This window comes from Physeter macrocephalus, chromosome 16 (genome assembly GCF_002837175.3).
Source record: "Physeter macrocephalus isolate SW-GA chromosome 16, ASM283717v5, whole genome shotgun sequence".
In the NCBI taxonomy this organism is placed as follows: Eukaryota; Metazoa; Chordata; class Mammalia; order Artiodactyla; family Physeteridae; genus Physeter; species Physeter macrocephalus.
In genome coordinates, this window is record NC_041229.1 from 3,682,488 (window position 1) to 3,694,577 (window position 12,090).

At 47.7% G+C, this 12,090-nt stretch overlaps 1 protein-coding gene across 15 annotated transcripts in view; it reads left to right on the forward strand.

Annotated features, from left to right (window-relative positions):
* The first annotated feature begins 9,315 nt into the window (after positions 1-9,315).
* SNX19 (sorting nexin 19) overlaps positions 9,316-12,090 on the forward strand; it is a 50,080-nt gene continuing 47,305 nt past the window's right edge. For all 15 annotated transcript variants that reach the window (XR_003683662.2, XR_003683660.2, XR_003683661.2 and 12 more), the window contains exon 1: positions 9,316-11,162. Coding sequence is in view for 11 of the 15 variants with exons in the window: in XM_028501354.2 (XP_028357155.1) it covers positions 9,450-11,162 (1,713 nt within the window). In the remaining 4 variants the exon portion in view is untranslated. The remainder of the gene's footprint in view (positions 11,163-12,090) is intronic.

Here is a 12,090-nt window from a genome sequence, read left to right on the forward strand (position 1 = left end):
ATGAATAAACACGTTATCATATATCCATACAGGGGAACACACTTCTCAGGTATAAAAAGGAACAAACAATTGATCCACCTCAAAATAACTATGCTGGGTAAGAGAAGCCAGACACACAAAAATCCATTGTGTATGATTTCATATATGTGAAGTTCTGCAAAATTCAAACTATTCTAAAGTGAAAGAAAGCCTGGGGGAGGGGGCAGGGCAATGCTGACAGGGCAGGAGGGAGCTTGTGAAGATGACGGATACGCTATCGTGACTGTGGTGGTGGTTTCGTGGGTGTATACATATGTCAGAGCTTATCAACTTGTGTGCGTTTAGTATGTGCAATTTATTTTATGTCAATTAGACTCAATAGACCTGTTAACATATTTAAATATAATAAAATAATTGCATGGAAAAAATGCTTTTATGTCTCCCATTCAGAATGATATTGTAAGTCAAGGAAATACCCTCCTATCATGGTTTGTTATGAGGTTTCTTTGTTTTGCTTTTAGTTTAAAGTCATGAATGAATACTGAATATTATTACATGCTTTTTCTGCATCTGCTGAGATAATATGAATTTTCTCTTTTAACTGTTAATGTAGTAGCTAATGACTATGGAATTTAATGGAGTGGCCAAGACAGTGAACCTTGAACTCATCACCTACTTTCTCATCCTCTTATGAGCCCAATTCATCAAAAAGTGTTTTCTACTCAGGACCTAGTTGTTCTGCCATGGGAGAGACTATTAGAACACTTAGTATTTTGTACAGCCAGACGCAGAATTTAAGCCTAGGTCTCTTTAACTTGCAGGTCATTGTTATTTCCATTTTTATGTGCCATGAAAACAAACCTTGAAAACTATTAAAATTATCATTGTCTTTTTCAGTATCTTGATCATCAAAATGGGACCATTCAGAGAACCCACAGATAGAAAGGAACTGTTATGGACTGAATTGTGTCCCCCTAAAATTCACATGTTGAAGTCCCAACCCCCGGTATACCTCAGAAGTGACTGTATTTAGAAACAGGGCCTGGTGACAGTTAATTTTATGTTAACTTGACTGGCTACAGGGTGCTCAAAGTAAACATGATTTCTGGGTGTGTCTGTGAGGTGTTGCTGGAAGAGATTAACATTCGAATCAGTGGACTCAGTAAAGTAAAGCATCCTCCCAAACGTGGTGGGCCTAATCCAAGCCATTGAGGGTCTGAACAGAACAAGAGGCAGAGTCAGGAGGAAGAATTTACCCATTTTCTCCTGCCTCACGGACCAAACTGGGACATCTCATCTCATCTTCTCTGGCTCCTGGACTGGCATTTATACCATAGCTCCCTGGTTCTCAGGTTTTCAGGCTCAGATGAAATTACACCACCAGCTTTCCTGGGCATCTAGCTCACCGATGGCACATCCTGGGACTTCTCAGCCTCACTGGCAACTCCTCGTAATAAATGTGCAGCTACATGTACATATACGTATATGTGTATATGTTCTGTTTCCCTGGAGAACCCTGACTAATACAGGCCTTGAAAGGGTGACTAAGGTTAAATGAGGTTACATGGGTGGACCCTAATCCTACATGACTGGTGTCCTTAAAAGAGAGGGAGACATCGGGGAGGCACCACAAAGGAAAGGCACACGTGAAGACACAGCAAGACCGCCATCTGCAAGCCAAGGACAGAGGCCCCCATAGAGGCCAGTGAACAGCTTAACCTTGGACTTCCATCCTCCAGAACTTTGAGACAATAAATTTCTGTTGCTGAAGGTCTGTGGTATATTGTTATAAGAGTCCCAGCAAACTGGTTCGGGAGCTTACTCAGTATTCCTTATTCCTGAAATGACAAGTTCCTCTCATCTTCATGGGAAATTTAGCCATCCTCCAAGGCCAACTCAAATGTCACCTCTTCCATGAAACATCCCCTAATTCTCTGCATTACCATATTCTGGCACATTTTTTTATAGAACGTTACACATTGTGTCAGTGCCTATCACTAGATTGTGAATCCTTTAAGGAAAGCAACCATATAAAATCCATCTTTAAATTCTCAATATCTGGTTAATGTCTGTCGGATGAATGGATGGATGGATTTATGAAGAGAGAGTGAATGAATAAATAATATGCAATTTTTCCCTGCTGCCTTCTGGTGGTTATTTATTTTTCAACACTGCGTCTAAGGCAGGGTGTGAGATGTCACAGCAACGTCCCAGCCCTGCATAGCTTCTTTCAGATGACTCATTTTCTAATTTATGCAAAATTTCCTCCTCCTTTTTTGGTATTTCCATACTTTACTCTTCTCATTATATCATCCATCAACCTCCTGGCCGTCCTTCTCATTTATTGAGAACATGTGTACCGAGACCATGGTCCCTCTCCCTAGCTTAGCATTAGTGACTGCCAATCGTGTGTGGATCAGCCTCTCAAAAACAGATTCAGAGTTTCTTCCTCAGCCCTAATACATTATCCATACCCTACTTCAGGAACTCATTACTTTGCCGCACCCAGACTTCACCATCACAGAAACGTTTTCATCTCTAGATACGAAGGTTCTGTAGAAAGTCAAATAATGGACCCCCAGAGATGTCCTCACCTTAATCCCCAGAACCTGTGACTATGTTACCACACATGGCAAAAGAGATTTTGCAGGTTTGATTAAGGTAAGAATCTTGACATGGGAAGACTCTCCTTGGTTGTCTGGGAGGGCTCAATGCAATCACAGCGGTCTTTGTAAGAGGAAGTCAGGAAGGTCACAGTGAAAGAGACGTGACAACAGATGCAGAGGATGATGTAACATGAGGCTGTGAGTGAGGGGATGCAGGCAGCTGGAAAGGGCAAGAAAGCAGACCCTCCCTTAGAGCCTCCAAAAGGAACGCCGCCCTGCCAACTCAGCCTAGACTTCTGACCTCTCGCACTGTAGGAGAATAAATGTACTGAGTTTGTAGTAATTTGGTAGAGCAACATCAGCACACAGACCCAGGCTCCAAGAGACAAATCTATAACCACAGACTCCTGTTCTTCTGGCTCACTCCCTCTCTCTCAGGACCCCTAACCCTGTTCTCACAACTCATTTCCCTCTCCTATTGCATTTCCTTCCCTGGACACCCAGACAGCGTGAATTTAAATCTGAACAGCTCTCTCCTCAGGATGTCAGGGTCCGAACAACTCATCCTTTCACTTCCTCTACCCAGACACCTCAAATATCACAGCAAACCAGCCTCCTTCCTTCTTCTCTCCTATACTGAGAGTGCTAAACACCTCGGGAGAAAATAGCTCAATAACACATACTGGCACCACTACAAAGTCGTGATATTTAACCTCAGCTTGGTCCTTGGTCCCTCTTCATTTTTCTCCATGACATTCATGACTTCCTTCTAATTCTTGTAGCAATAATTCCAAACCATCAACTCTCCCCAAGTCACCTGTCCCGTCACTACCCCTCTTTTCCCTGCATTACCATGACTCCTCTTTTTGAAAGAAAATTGAGGTGGGACATGAGCTGCTTCCATCCTGTCCTCTTGCTAGAGCACCCCTGCATTGTCCCTGCTTGTTTCTCATGGCTGCCTCTGCCTAAAAGACCCCACCCCATTCCCCTTGCTCTCTGTACCCTCCATTCACCTAAAATAACTCACTTCTCTTTCTTTTTCCAACTGAAGAGTAAATTTTCTATGAAGACTTTAATGGCACCACCCAATTCCCCAGCTGACCACCCTCGTCTGAGTTCCCAGGTTATTGGACTTCTACTGCAACTAGCATACCCCACGGGATAACATTTAGTTATATTTATCTACTTACGTGTCTGTTTTGTTTTGGGGGCAAAATTAAGCTCAGAGACTGAGCTTGTCTTTGCCAATAGTTTATTGAACACAGGTTCACTGTGGGAATTGCACAAGCAAAGAGCATACAGGGTAATGTCTCTTAATAAGCCCATAAAGAAATAACAGACACCAAACAAATGATAAATTACACTCTTGTTCCAGGCAAGGGGAGATGAAAGAAATAAAGGCCAAATGTAGTTCAAGCTGTACCTTTATACGAGCTGGTACCTGGGAAAGCCACCGAGAGCTGACTTCCAGCTGCCAGCTCACAACTAGAGTCTGTTGTCACTAGCGTACTTTGCTAGGGAACGAGATGTGGGTGCTGGGGGCAGGCGAGGCTGCTCCAAGGGTTATCACTCCAGGGACCTTCTCAGTGCTGGCGCCACTGCCCAAAGGAGCAACCCTCTGGCAGGAACGCTGCCCCCTCTCTGCCTGAGACCGCTGCACAGTTTCCCACCACTGCCGGCCCAGACCAGCCTGGGCACGGCAGGAGCAGGTGCCTCAGGATCTTCAGAGACCTAGATCAGCAAACAGTGGCTTTTGGCCACGCAGAAACTCTCAGATATTCCTCACAGACTCTCGGTATATAGAGTCTCAGTGTCCCCTTCCCAGGGTTGCTTCCCCACATGTTCTTATCGATAAGCCCCCAGGGGTCCCTCAGCAGCCAAGCTGCTAAGTGCTTATCAACGTCAACTGATGAGATGATGTCACAACATACTTTATTCTTATATCAAAACAACTTTACTTCTAAAAACAACTTTTTTGGGTCTTTTGTCATAAAGAAGTGGATTAAGTCAATTTAAGTCACAAACAAGTGGATTTGAAACCATACCAAAACAATACACATGAAAATGACTATACTACCCAAAGCAATCTACAGATTCAATGCAATCCCTATCAAATTACCAATGGCATTTTTCACAGAACTAGAACCCAAAATTTTCAATTTGTATGGAAACACAGAAGACCCTGAATAGCCAAAGCAATTTTAGAAAGAAAAATGGAGCTGGAAGAATCAAACTCCTTGACTTCAGACTATACTACAAAGCTACAGTAATCAATACAGCATGGTACTGGCACAAAAACAGAAATATAGATCAATGGAACAGGATAGAAAGCCCAGAGATAAACCCATGCACGTATGGTCACCTTATCTTTGACAAAGGAGGCAAGAATATACAATGGAGAAAAGTCAGCCTCTTCAATAAGTGGTGCTGGGAAAATTGGACAGCTACACGTAAAAGAATGAAATTAGAACACTCCCTAACACCATACACAAAAATAAACTCAAAATGGATTAGAGACCTAAATGTAAGGCCAGACACTATCAAACTCTTAGAGGAACACATAGGCAGAACATTCTATGACATAAATCACAGCAAGATCCTTTTTGACCCACCTCCTAAAGTAATGGAAATAAATACGAAAATAAACAAATGGGACCTAATGAAACTTCAAAGCTTTTGCACAACAAAGGAAACCATAAACAAGACGAAAAGACAACCCTCAGAATGGGAGAAAATATTTGCAAATGAAGCAACTGACAAAGGATAAATCTCCAAGTTAATCTCCAAAATATACAAGCAGTTCATGCAGCTCAATATCAAAAAAACAAACAACCCAATCCCAAAATGGGCAGAAGACCTAAATAGACATTTCTCCAAAGAAGACATACAGATTGCCAACAAACACATGAAAAGGTGCTCAACATCTCTAATCATTAGATCAAATCAAAACCACAATGTGGTATCACCTCACACCAGTCAGAACGGCCATCATCAAAAACTCTACAAACAATAAATGCTGGAGAGGGTGTGGAGAAAAGGGAACCCTCCTGCACTGTTGGTGGGGATGTAAATTGATACAGCCACTAGGGAGAACATTATGGAGGTTCCTTAAAAAACTAAAAATAGAACTACCATATGACCCAGCAATCCCACTACTGGGCACATACCCTGAGAAAACCATAATTCAAAAAGAGAAATGTACCACAATGTTCATTGCAGCACTATTTACAATAGCCAGGACATGGAAGCAATCTAAATGTCCATCGACAGAGGCATGGGTAAAGAAGATATGGCACATATATACAATGGAATATTACTCAGCCATAAAAAGGAATGAAACTGAGTCATTTGTAGTGAGGTGGATGGACCTAGAGTTTGTCATACAGAGTGAAGTAAATCAGAAAGAGAAAAACAAATATCATATGCTAACGCATATATAGAATCTAGAAAAACAGTACTGATGAACCTAGTGGCAGGGCAGGAATAAAGACGCAGGCATAGAGAATGGACTTAAGGACACTGGAGGGGTGGAAGGGGAGGCTGGGATGAAGTGAGAGAGTGGCATGGACATATACACACTTCCAAATGTAAAACGGATAGCTAGTGGGAAGCAGCCACATAGCACAGGGAGATCAGCTCGGTGCTTTGTGACCACCTAGAGGGGTGGGATAGGGAGGGTAGGGAGACGCAAGAGGGAGGGGATATGGGGATATATGTATATGTATAGCTCATTCACTTTGTTATACAGCAGAAACTAACACAACATTGTAAAGCAATTATACTCCAATAAAGGTGTAAAAAAAAACAAAAAAACAATACACAACAGGGTCTTCCCTGGCGATCCAGTGGTTAGGGTTCTGTGCTTCCACCATAGTGGGCATGGTTCGATCCCTGGTCAGGGAACTAAGATCCCACATGCCACATGGCCAAAATGTAAAATAAAAAACAAAAACAAAGAAACCCCACAACAACAGTGTCTCTGTCCTGTAACTAGACTGAGTCCCCTTAGGTGAATTACAGTGTCTTATGTGTCCTGTTATCCCCAGCACTCTGGTAAGACGCCTAGAATATTTTGAGAAATGATAAGAAGGAAAGAAAGAAGGATCTCAGAGATAGTGAATGATGTGGCCAAACAGCCAGCCTCCCCCGCCATGTACACATACCATCACCACCACCAGACACCAGTCCTGCTCCCATCTCCTCCCAGTGATTAATCTGTTTGGAGACTGAGGCCCTTCGCCCCAGACTCCCAGGCAGCAGCTCACACCAGTCAAAATGACAAGTGCGCTGGCATGTTCATCTGCGGATCCTGCTTCATAGCATCCACTTCAGAATCAGGAAGGCACTCTCGGCTACCTCAGTGCTCCAGACCATCTGGTCAGGTGGCACAGCGCCCACTTACAAGGTCAGTTTCTTCCTGCCCTGAGCATTCCAGATTCTGCTGCAGAGTAAACTTCCTCTCTGAACCACCTTGGGGAAGTCTTCAGACTCATCCTCAGTCCCTCCCATCCACTTCTTTTTTTTTTTTTTTAATGTTTATTTATTTTCGGCTGCGTTGGGTCTTTGTTGCTGCGTGCAGGCTTTCTCTAGTTGCGGCAAGTGGGGTCTACTCGTTACGGTGCGCAAGCTTGTCATTGTGGTGGTTTCTCTTGTTGTGGAGCACGAGCTCTAGGCACACGGGCTTCAGTAGTTGTGGCACACAGGCTCAGTAGTTGTGGCTCGCAGACTCTAGAGCACAGGCTCAGCAGTTGTGGCGCATGGGCTTAGTTGCTCCATGGCATGTGGGATCTTCCCGGCACAGGGCTCCAGCCTGTGTCCCCTGAACTGGCAGGCAGATTCTTAACCACTGCACCACCAAGGAAGTCCCCGTCATCCACTTCTTATTTTAGTTCTTGGCTCGGTGGCAGGGACATTTCTGTGTGATCTTCTAACTGCCCCTGAGGACAATGGAATGGGCTGGGAGGACAAAGACAGCAGCACTCACTTCTGAGGCTCCTTTTCTGTGAGAAGCAGAGCACCAGCGAAGTGGCCAGCGTTCTGGGAGCTCAGGAATGTGCCCAGTTCACTTTGTGGGCACTTTGATGCTAAATCCAACTTTTGCTTTAGAAGTGATAGTCATAAACTATGCCCCACATCTAAACGATGGTTCCCTTTGCATTCAAAAGAGATCTTTACCCCAATAGCAGAAAAGGAGATGAGAGGAGAAGCCACGATATGCTTCCTGTTGGCACAATCTTGGGTTGGAGTTTGCCTGAAGATTCCTCTAAATATGTGGGGACTAAGGCCCTCATGATGAAAGGCTGCTAACAGCACAGAGAGTGCTGAAGACAACCATGAACAGCCCTGTACAAATGATAACGTCCTGTTCCAAAATGAAAAGGAAAGCCACATGCACACAGAGCTCCCGGGGACCAAAATGAGGGAGGAAGCCAGCTTCACAGGAAACTGGCACCAACACTCTTACACCTGGTCAGTGCTACTGTCAGATACTTAATTTCCCTACAGGTAGTTCCGTCTGTGTGGACAACTGAAGGCAAAAAACCCAAAACCAATCAAACAGAGCACATTCCCAAGCAAATCTACCAGAAGACTGTCTGAACATACATCTCTACCTCTGCTTTCTTTTCCTATATATTTGGGGAGGAAAAGGGAAGAAGAGATGGAGGGGAATAGAAAGGCAGCAGAAAGGCTCCCTTCTCTTTGAGGTCTCCCTTAACCACTACAACCCACGGTGACCTTTCCTTCCCCTCATACGTATAATAATTTACATTTGACCATATCCCATACTGACGTGCATTATTAAATATTCACTCATGACCCAAGAACTCGTCTCTGCAATTATCTGCAAGGTCCTTGAGGACAAGGCCCGCTTCTACTCCTCCACACTACCTATCACAGGGATTGAACCTAGCAGATGCTCAAAAGATTTGATTGCTCGGGCAATGCCACCAGCAAATAACCCCAAAGCACACAAAAAAAGATTTTATTATACGGTATTATGAAATTTTAGGAATAAATCTATCTCTGTGTTAATGTTTTATGCCTTGTATTCAGCAATTCCTGAGCACAAGTTCGCTGAGCTGAGCATGGGTGTTGGGAGAGGGGCGCTGGGGAGCGGGGGGGGTGAATGTTAAAATCTATCACCAGGCCAACTAAAAAATGCCCACATGAGATTAAAGTAACTGGACTACTGAGTTTGCCTAAACGGTACCCGGTGTTTGCAAACTTCATTTAATCCCTGGAGCGGGAAGTGAGTCTCGGAGGGTCCTTACCTGCAAGCCAGCTCGCAGGTCCTCACCTCTGGGAAGTTGGCGCACGCTTGGCTGGCTCGCGCTGTGCGGTCACGGCGGCTCCTCACCACCAGGTGGAGCCGGGCCGCGCCGGGCCGCGGGGCGCGCGGCGTTCTCCCAACATGCCTCGCTCCCGCCGACCCGGAAGTGGTCGCTGGTGCTCGGCCGGGCGGCCGCTTAGGCCAGAGCCGGGCTGCGGAACGCAGGCGCCCGGCGGCTCCAGCCCGGCGAGGGACCCTGTGAGGCCGCGGAGGAGACGCCGCTACGTTCACTGCAGGCGGGGCGCAGCGGGGCGGGGCGCAGCGCGAGCCGTTCCCGGGCGCCCCGGTCCTCGGCGTCCGTGAGTGTTCCGTGGGCCCACGGCCCTGCCCACCCTCTGAGGCCGCGGGCCGTCTCCCGGGCACCATGAAGGCCGCAGGGTTTTCCTTGAGGGCCGCGCAGCGGCCGGAGGGGGCTGCGGCGAGGCCGAGCCGCCGAGCCGCCCCTGTCGCCGGGCCCTGCCTGTAAGACGTCGGGGCCCGCCGCCCGGCTCTCGTGTGCGCGCCGCAGTCGGCGCCCCATCGCCGGCTCTGACATGGAGGAGGGGGGAGCTGGTCCGGGGAGCCCCCTCCCGCCCGCCATGAAGGCAGAGACCGCGACCGCGGCGCAGGAGCCCCCGGCCGGGCCCAGCCTCAGTCACCTACTGAGTAGCCGGAAGCTGGTGGCCCTGGGGGCCGTGCTCGGCTGGCTCCTGGTCATCCACCTCCTGGTCAACGTGTGGCTCCTGTGCCTTCTGTCTGCGCTGCTACTGGTGCTGGGAGGATGGCTGGGCTCCGACACCATCGTGGGGCCTTCGGGTCGGCTGCACCTGGAGCGCTTCATCCCCATGGCCGTCTGCCCCCCACACCCCGAGGCCGAGAGGCAGCTGGAGCAGGAGATCGACCGCACCATCCGGATGGTCATGCGGGACTTCGTGTCGTCCTGGTATCGCACGGTGAGCCAGGAGCCCGCCTTTGAGGAGGAAATGGAGGCAGCCATGCGAGGGTTGGTCCAGGAGCTCCGGAGGAGGATGGCCAGGGTGGACAGCCATGCTCTTGCCCAGAGGGTTCTGACTCTCTGTGGTTGTCACCTGCAGAGCTATCTTCAGGCAAAGGAGGCCACGGCAGGGAAGCAGAGTGGCACAGATGAGCCCTCCCAGCTCTGGGAGGCTTACTGCCAGGCCACCGCCCCACATCCTGCAGTACAAAGTCCCAGGGCCGAGGTCGCCTACACACGTGGCATCGTGAACGTGTTGCTTCAAGGCCTAGTGCCAAAGCCCCACTTGGAGACCCGGACTGGCCGCCATGTGGTGGTGGAACTCGTTACTTGCAATGTCATCTTACCACTGATCAGCAAGCTCTCAGACCCGGACTGGATCCACCTTGTGCTGGTGGGCATCTTCTCCAAGGCCAGAAGCGGCCCAGCGGGAGTGGGTAAACCACTCTGTCCAGCCAGTGCCCGGGAACAGCCCCCAGTGCCCACATCTCTGCCACTGATTGTGGAGGTCCAGAGTCTAGCAGATGCGAGAGCCCCTTCTCCAGCCCCAGTGCTCATAAACTGTAGTGAGCCTTCACACCCCTCCCCAGAAGTTGAAGAAGGCCATGAAGCACTGGAGGGAGATTTGGGGGGAGTGCTAGAAGAGAGAGAAGTAGGAAACAACTCTTCTCACTTCCTGCAGCCTCTGTTCTTGTCCGAAGACGCGGAGCTGGAGTCTCCGTTGTCTGAACTGGGCAAAGAAACCATCATGCTCATGAACCCAGGCAACTTCCTCTCTGCCAGGATTCAGAACTCCCTGTGTGCCCTAGGGGGTTCCCAGTCTCTGGACTCTAAGGGTGATGAGGGGTCCAAAGGAATTGAAGGAGCAGAAGCTGAGGAGGGTCCAGGAACAGAAACAGAGACCGGCCTGCTTGTCTCCATGCTGAATTCCTGCCCAGAGATCCAGATTGACACAGCAGACAAGGAAGTAGAACAGGGAGATGTCACCTCTCTTACAGCTTTGCTGGCCAGTCCGGAAAGGATGTGTCCCCCACGACCCTCGTGCTTAGAGAAAGATCTGACCAATGGTGTGAGCTCCCTAGATCCTAGTCTCCCACAAGTCCTGCTCTCCTCCTCTCCACCTGATCCCCTCAGCGCAGCCACGTTCAGCTTTGAGCCCCTGAGCAGTCCAGATGGCCCCGTTATCATCCAGAACCTTCGTATTACCGGCACCATTACTGCTCGAGAGCACAGCAGCACCGGATTCCACCCATACACGCTCTACACGGTGAAGGTAACAGGGTTAGAACTGTGGTTGTCCACTCTGGTCTGGGAATGAGTTGGAAAGCAGAGTCAGTGAAGCTTGTGTTTTGAGGGGGAGAGGCTAGTCTTACTTAGTTTGCTATGGATAATTCAGCCAGCATCTATATGTGAATGGTCTGAAGCTCATTTGTGAAGCAGAGTAGGCCTCTATCTGATACCCTCACAAACAATCCTAGAATCTTGGTATACTGAGAGTCATATTTTTCAGTGGTTCCCAATGGATACAGTCTTATCCAGAGATTCTTTCCAAACTTTTTCCCTGCTAATTTCTTTCTTTTTTTAAGTATTAGTATCTTTCATACTTTTTGTTTTAGGAAGGAAGGTTATTTACCTATATATATCTCAAAAGGTAGCAAGTTCTTCATTCCTAGAGATGTTTAAGAGCAGTAGTAGGAACTGCTTGGCAGAAATGATATGAAGGGGGTTCATGGATCAGGTGGCTGGTTCGATTAGAGCAGCAGCTCCCTAAAGCTGGTTTGGGGATAGGCTGCCTCCAAGTCAACTGGAGAGTTGTATTTTTAAAAAATACGAATCTTGGGCCCATTCTTGGGAAATTCTCATTCACAATCCGTCAGCACCTATCAGAATCCGTATTCTGACAGCAGAGTCTGCAGCCCAAGTGATTTTGAGGTGCAGCCAAGCTTGGGACCATATCAGTATCAAATAGTGTCCCTCAAGGAGCAGACTGTTCCACAGAGAGCATCATAACTCCCAGGTGCTCCAAGTCTGAGAGCGCTAAACGGAATTCCACCTGCATGTCTTATTTAGACCCTTCCTTCTCAGTACTGGTCTCAGGGACTACTTTGCTCATTTCAGCTCATAAGGAATACCTCTCTGCCTCTAGAAACATTTTAAACACCAGCCTCAAGTCCCACCAACAAGGAGATCGTTTCTTCCAT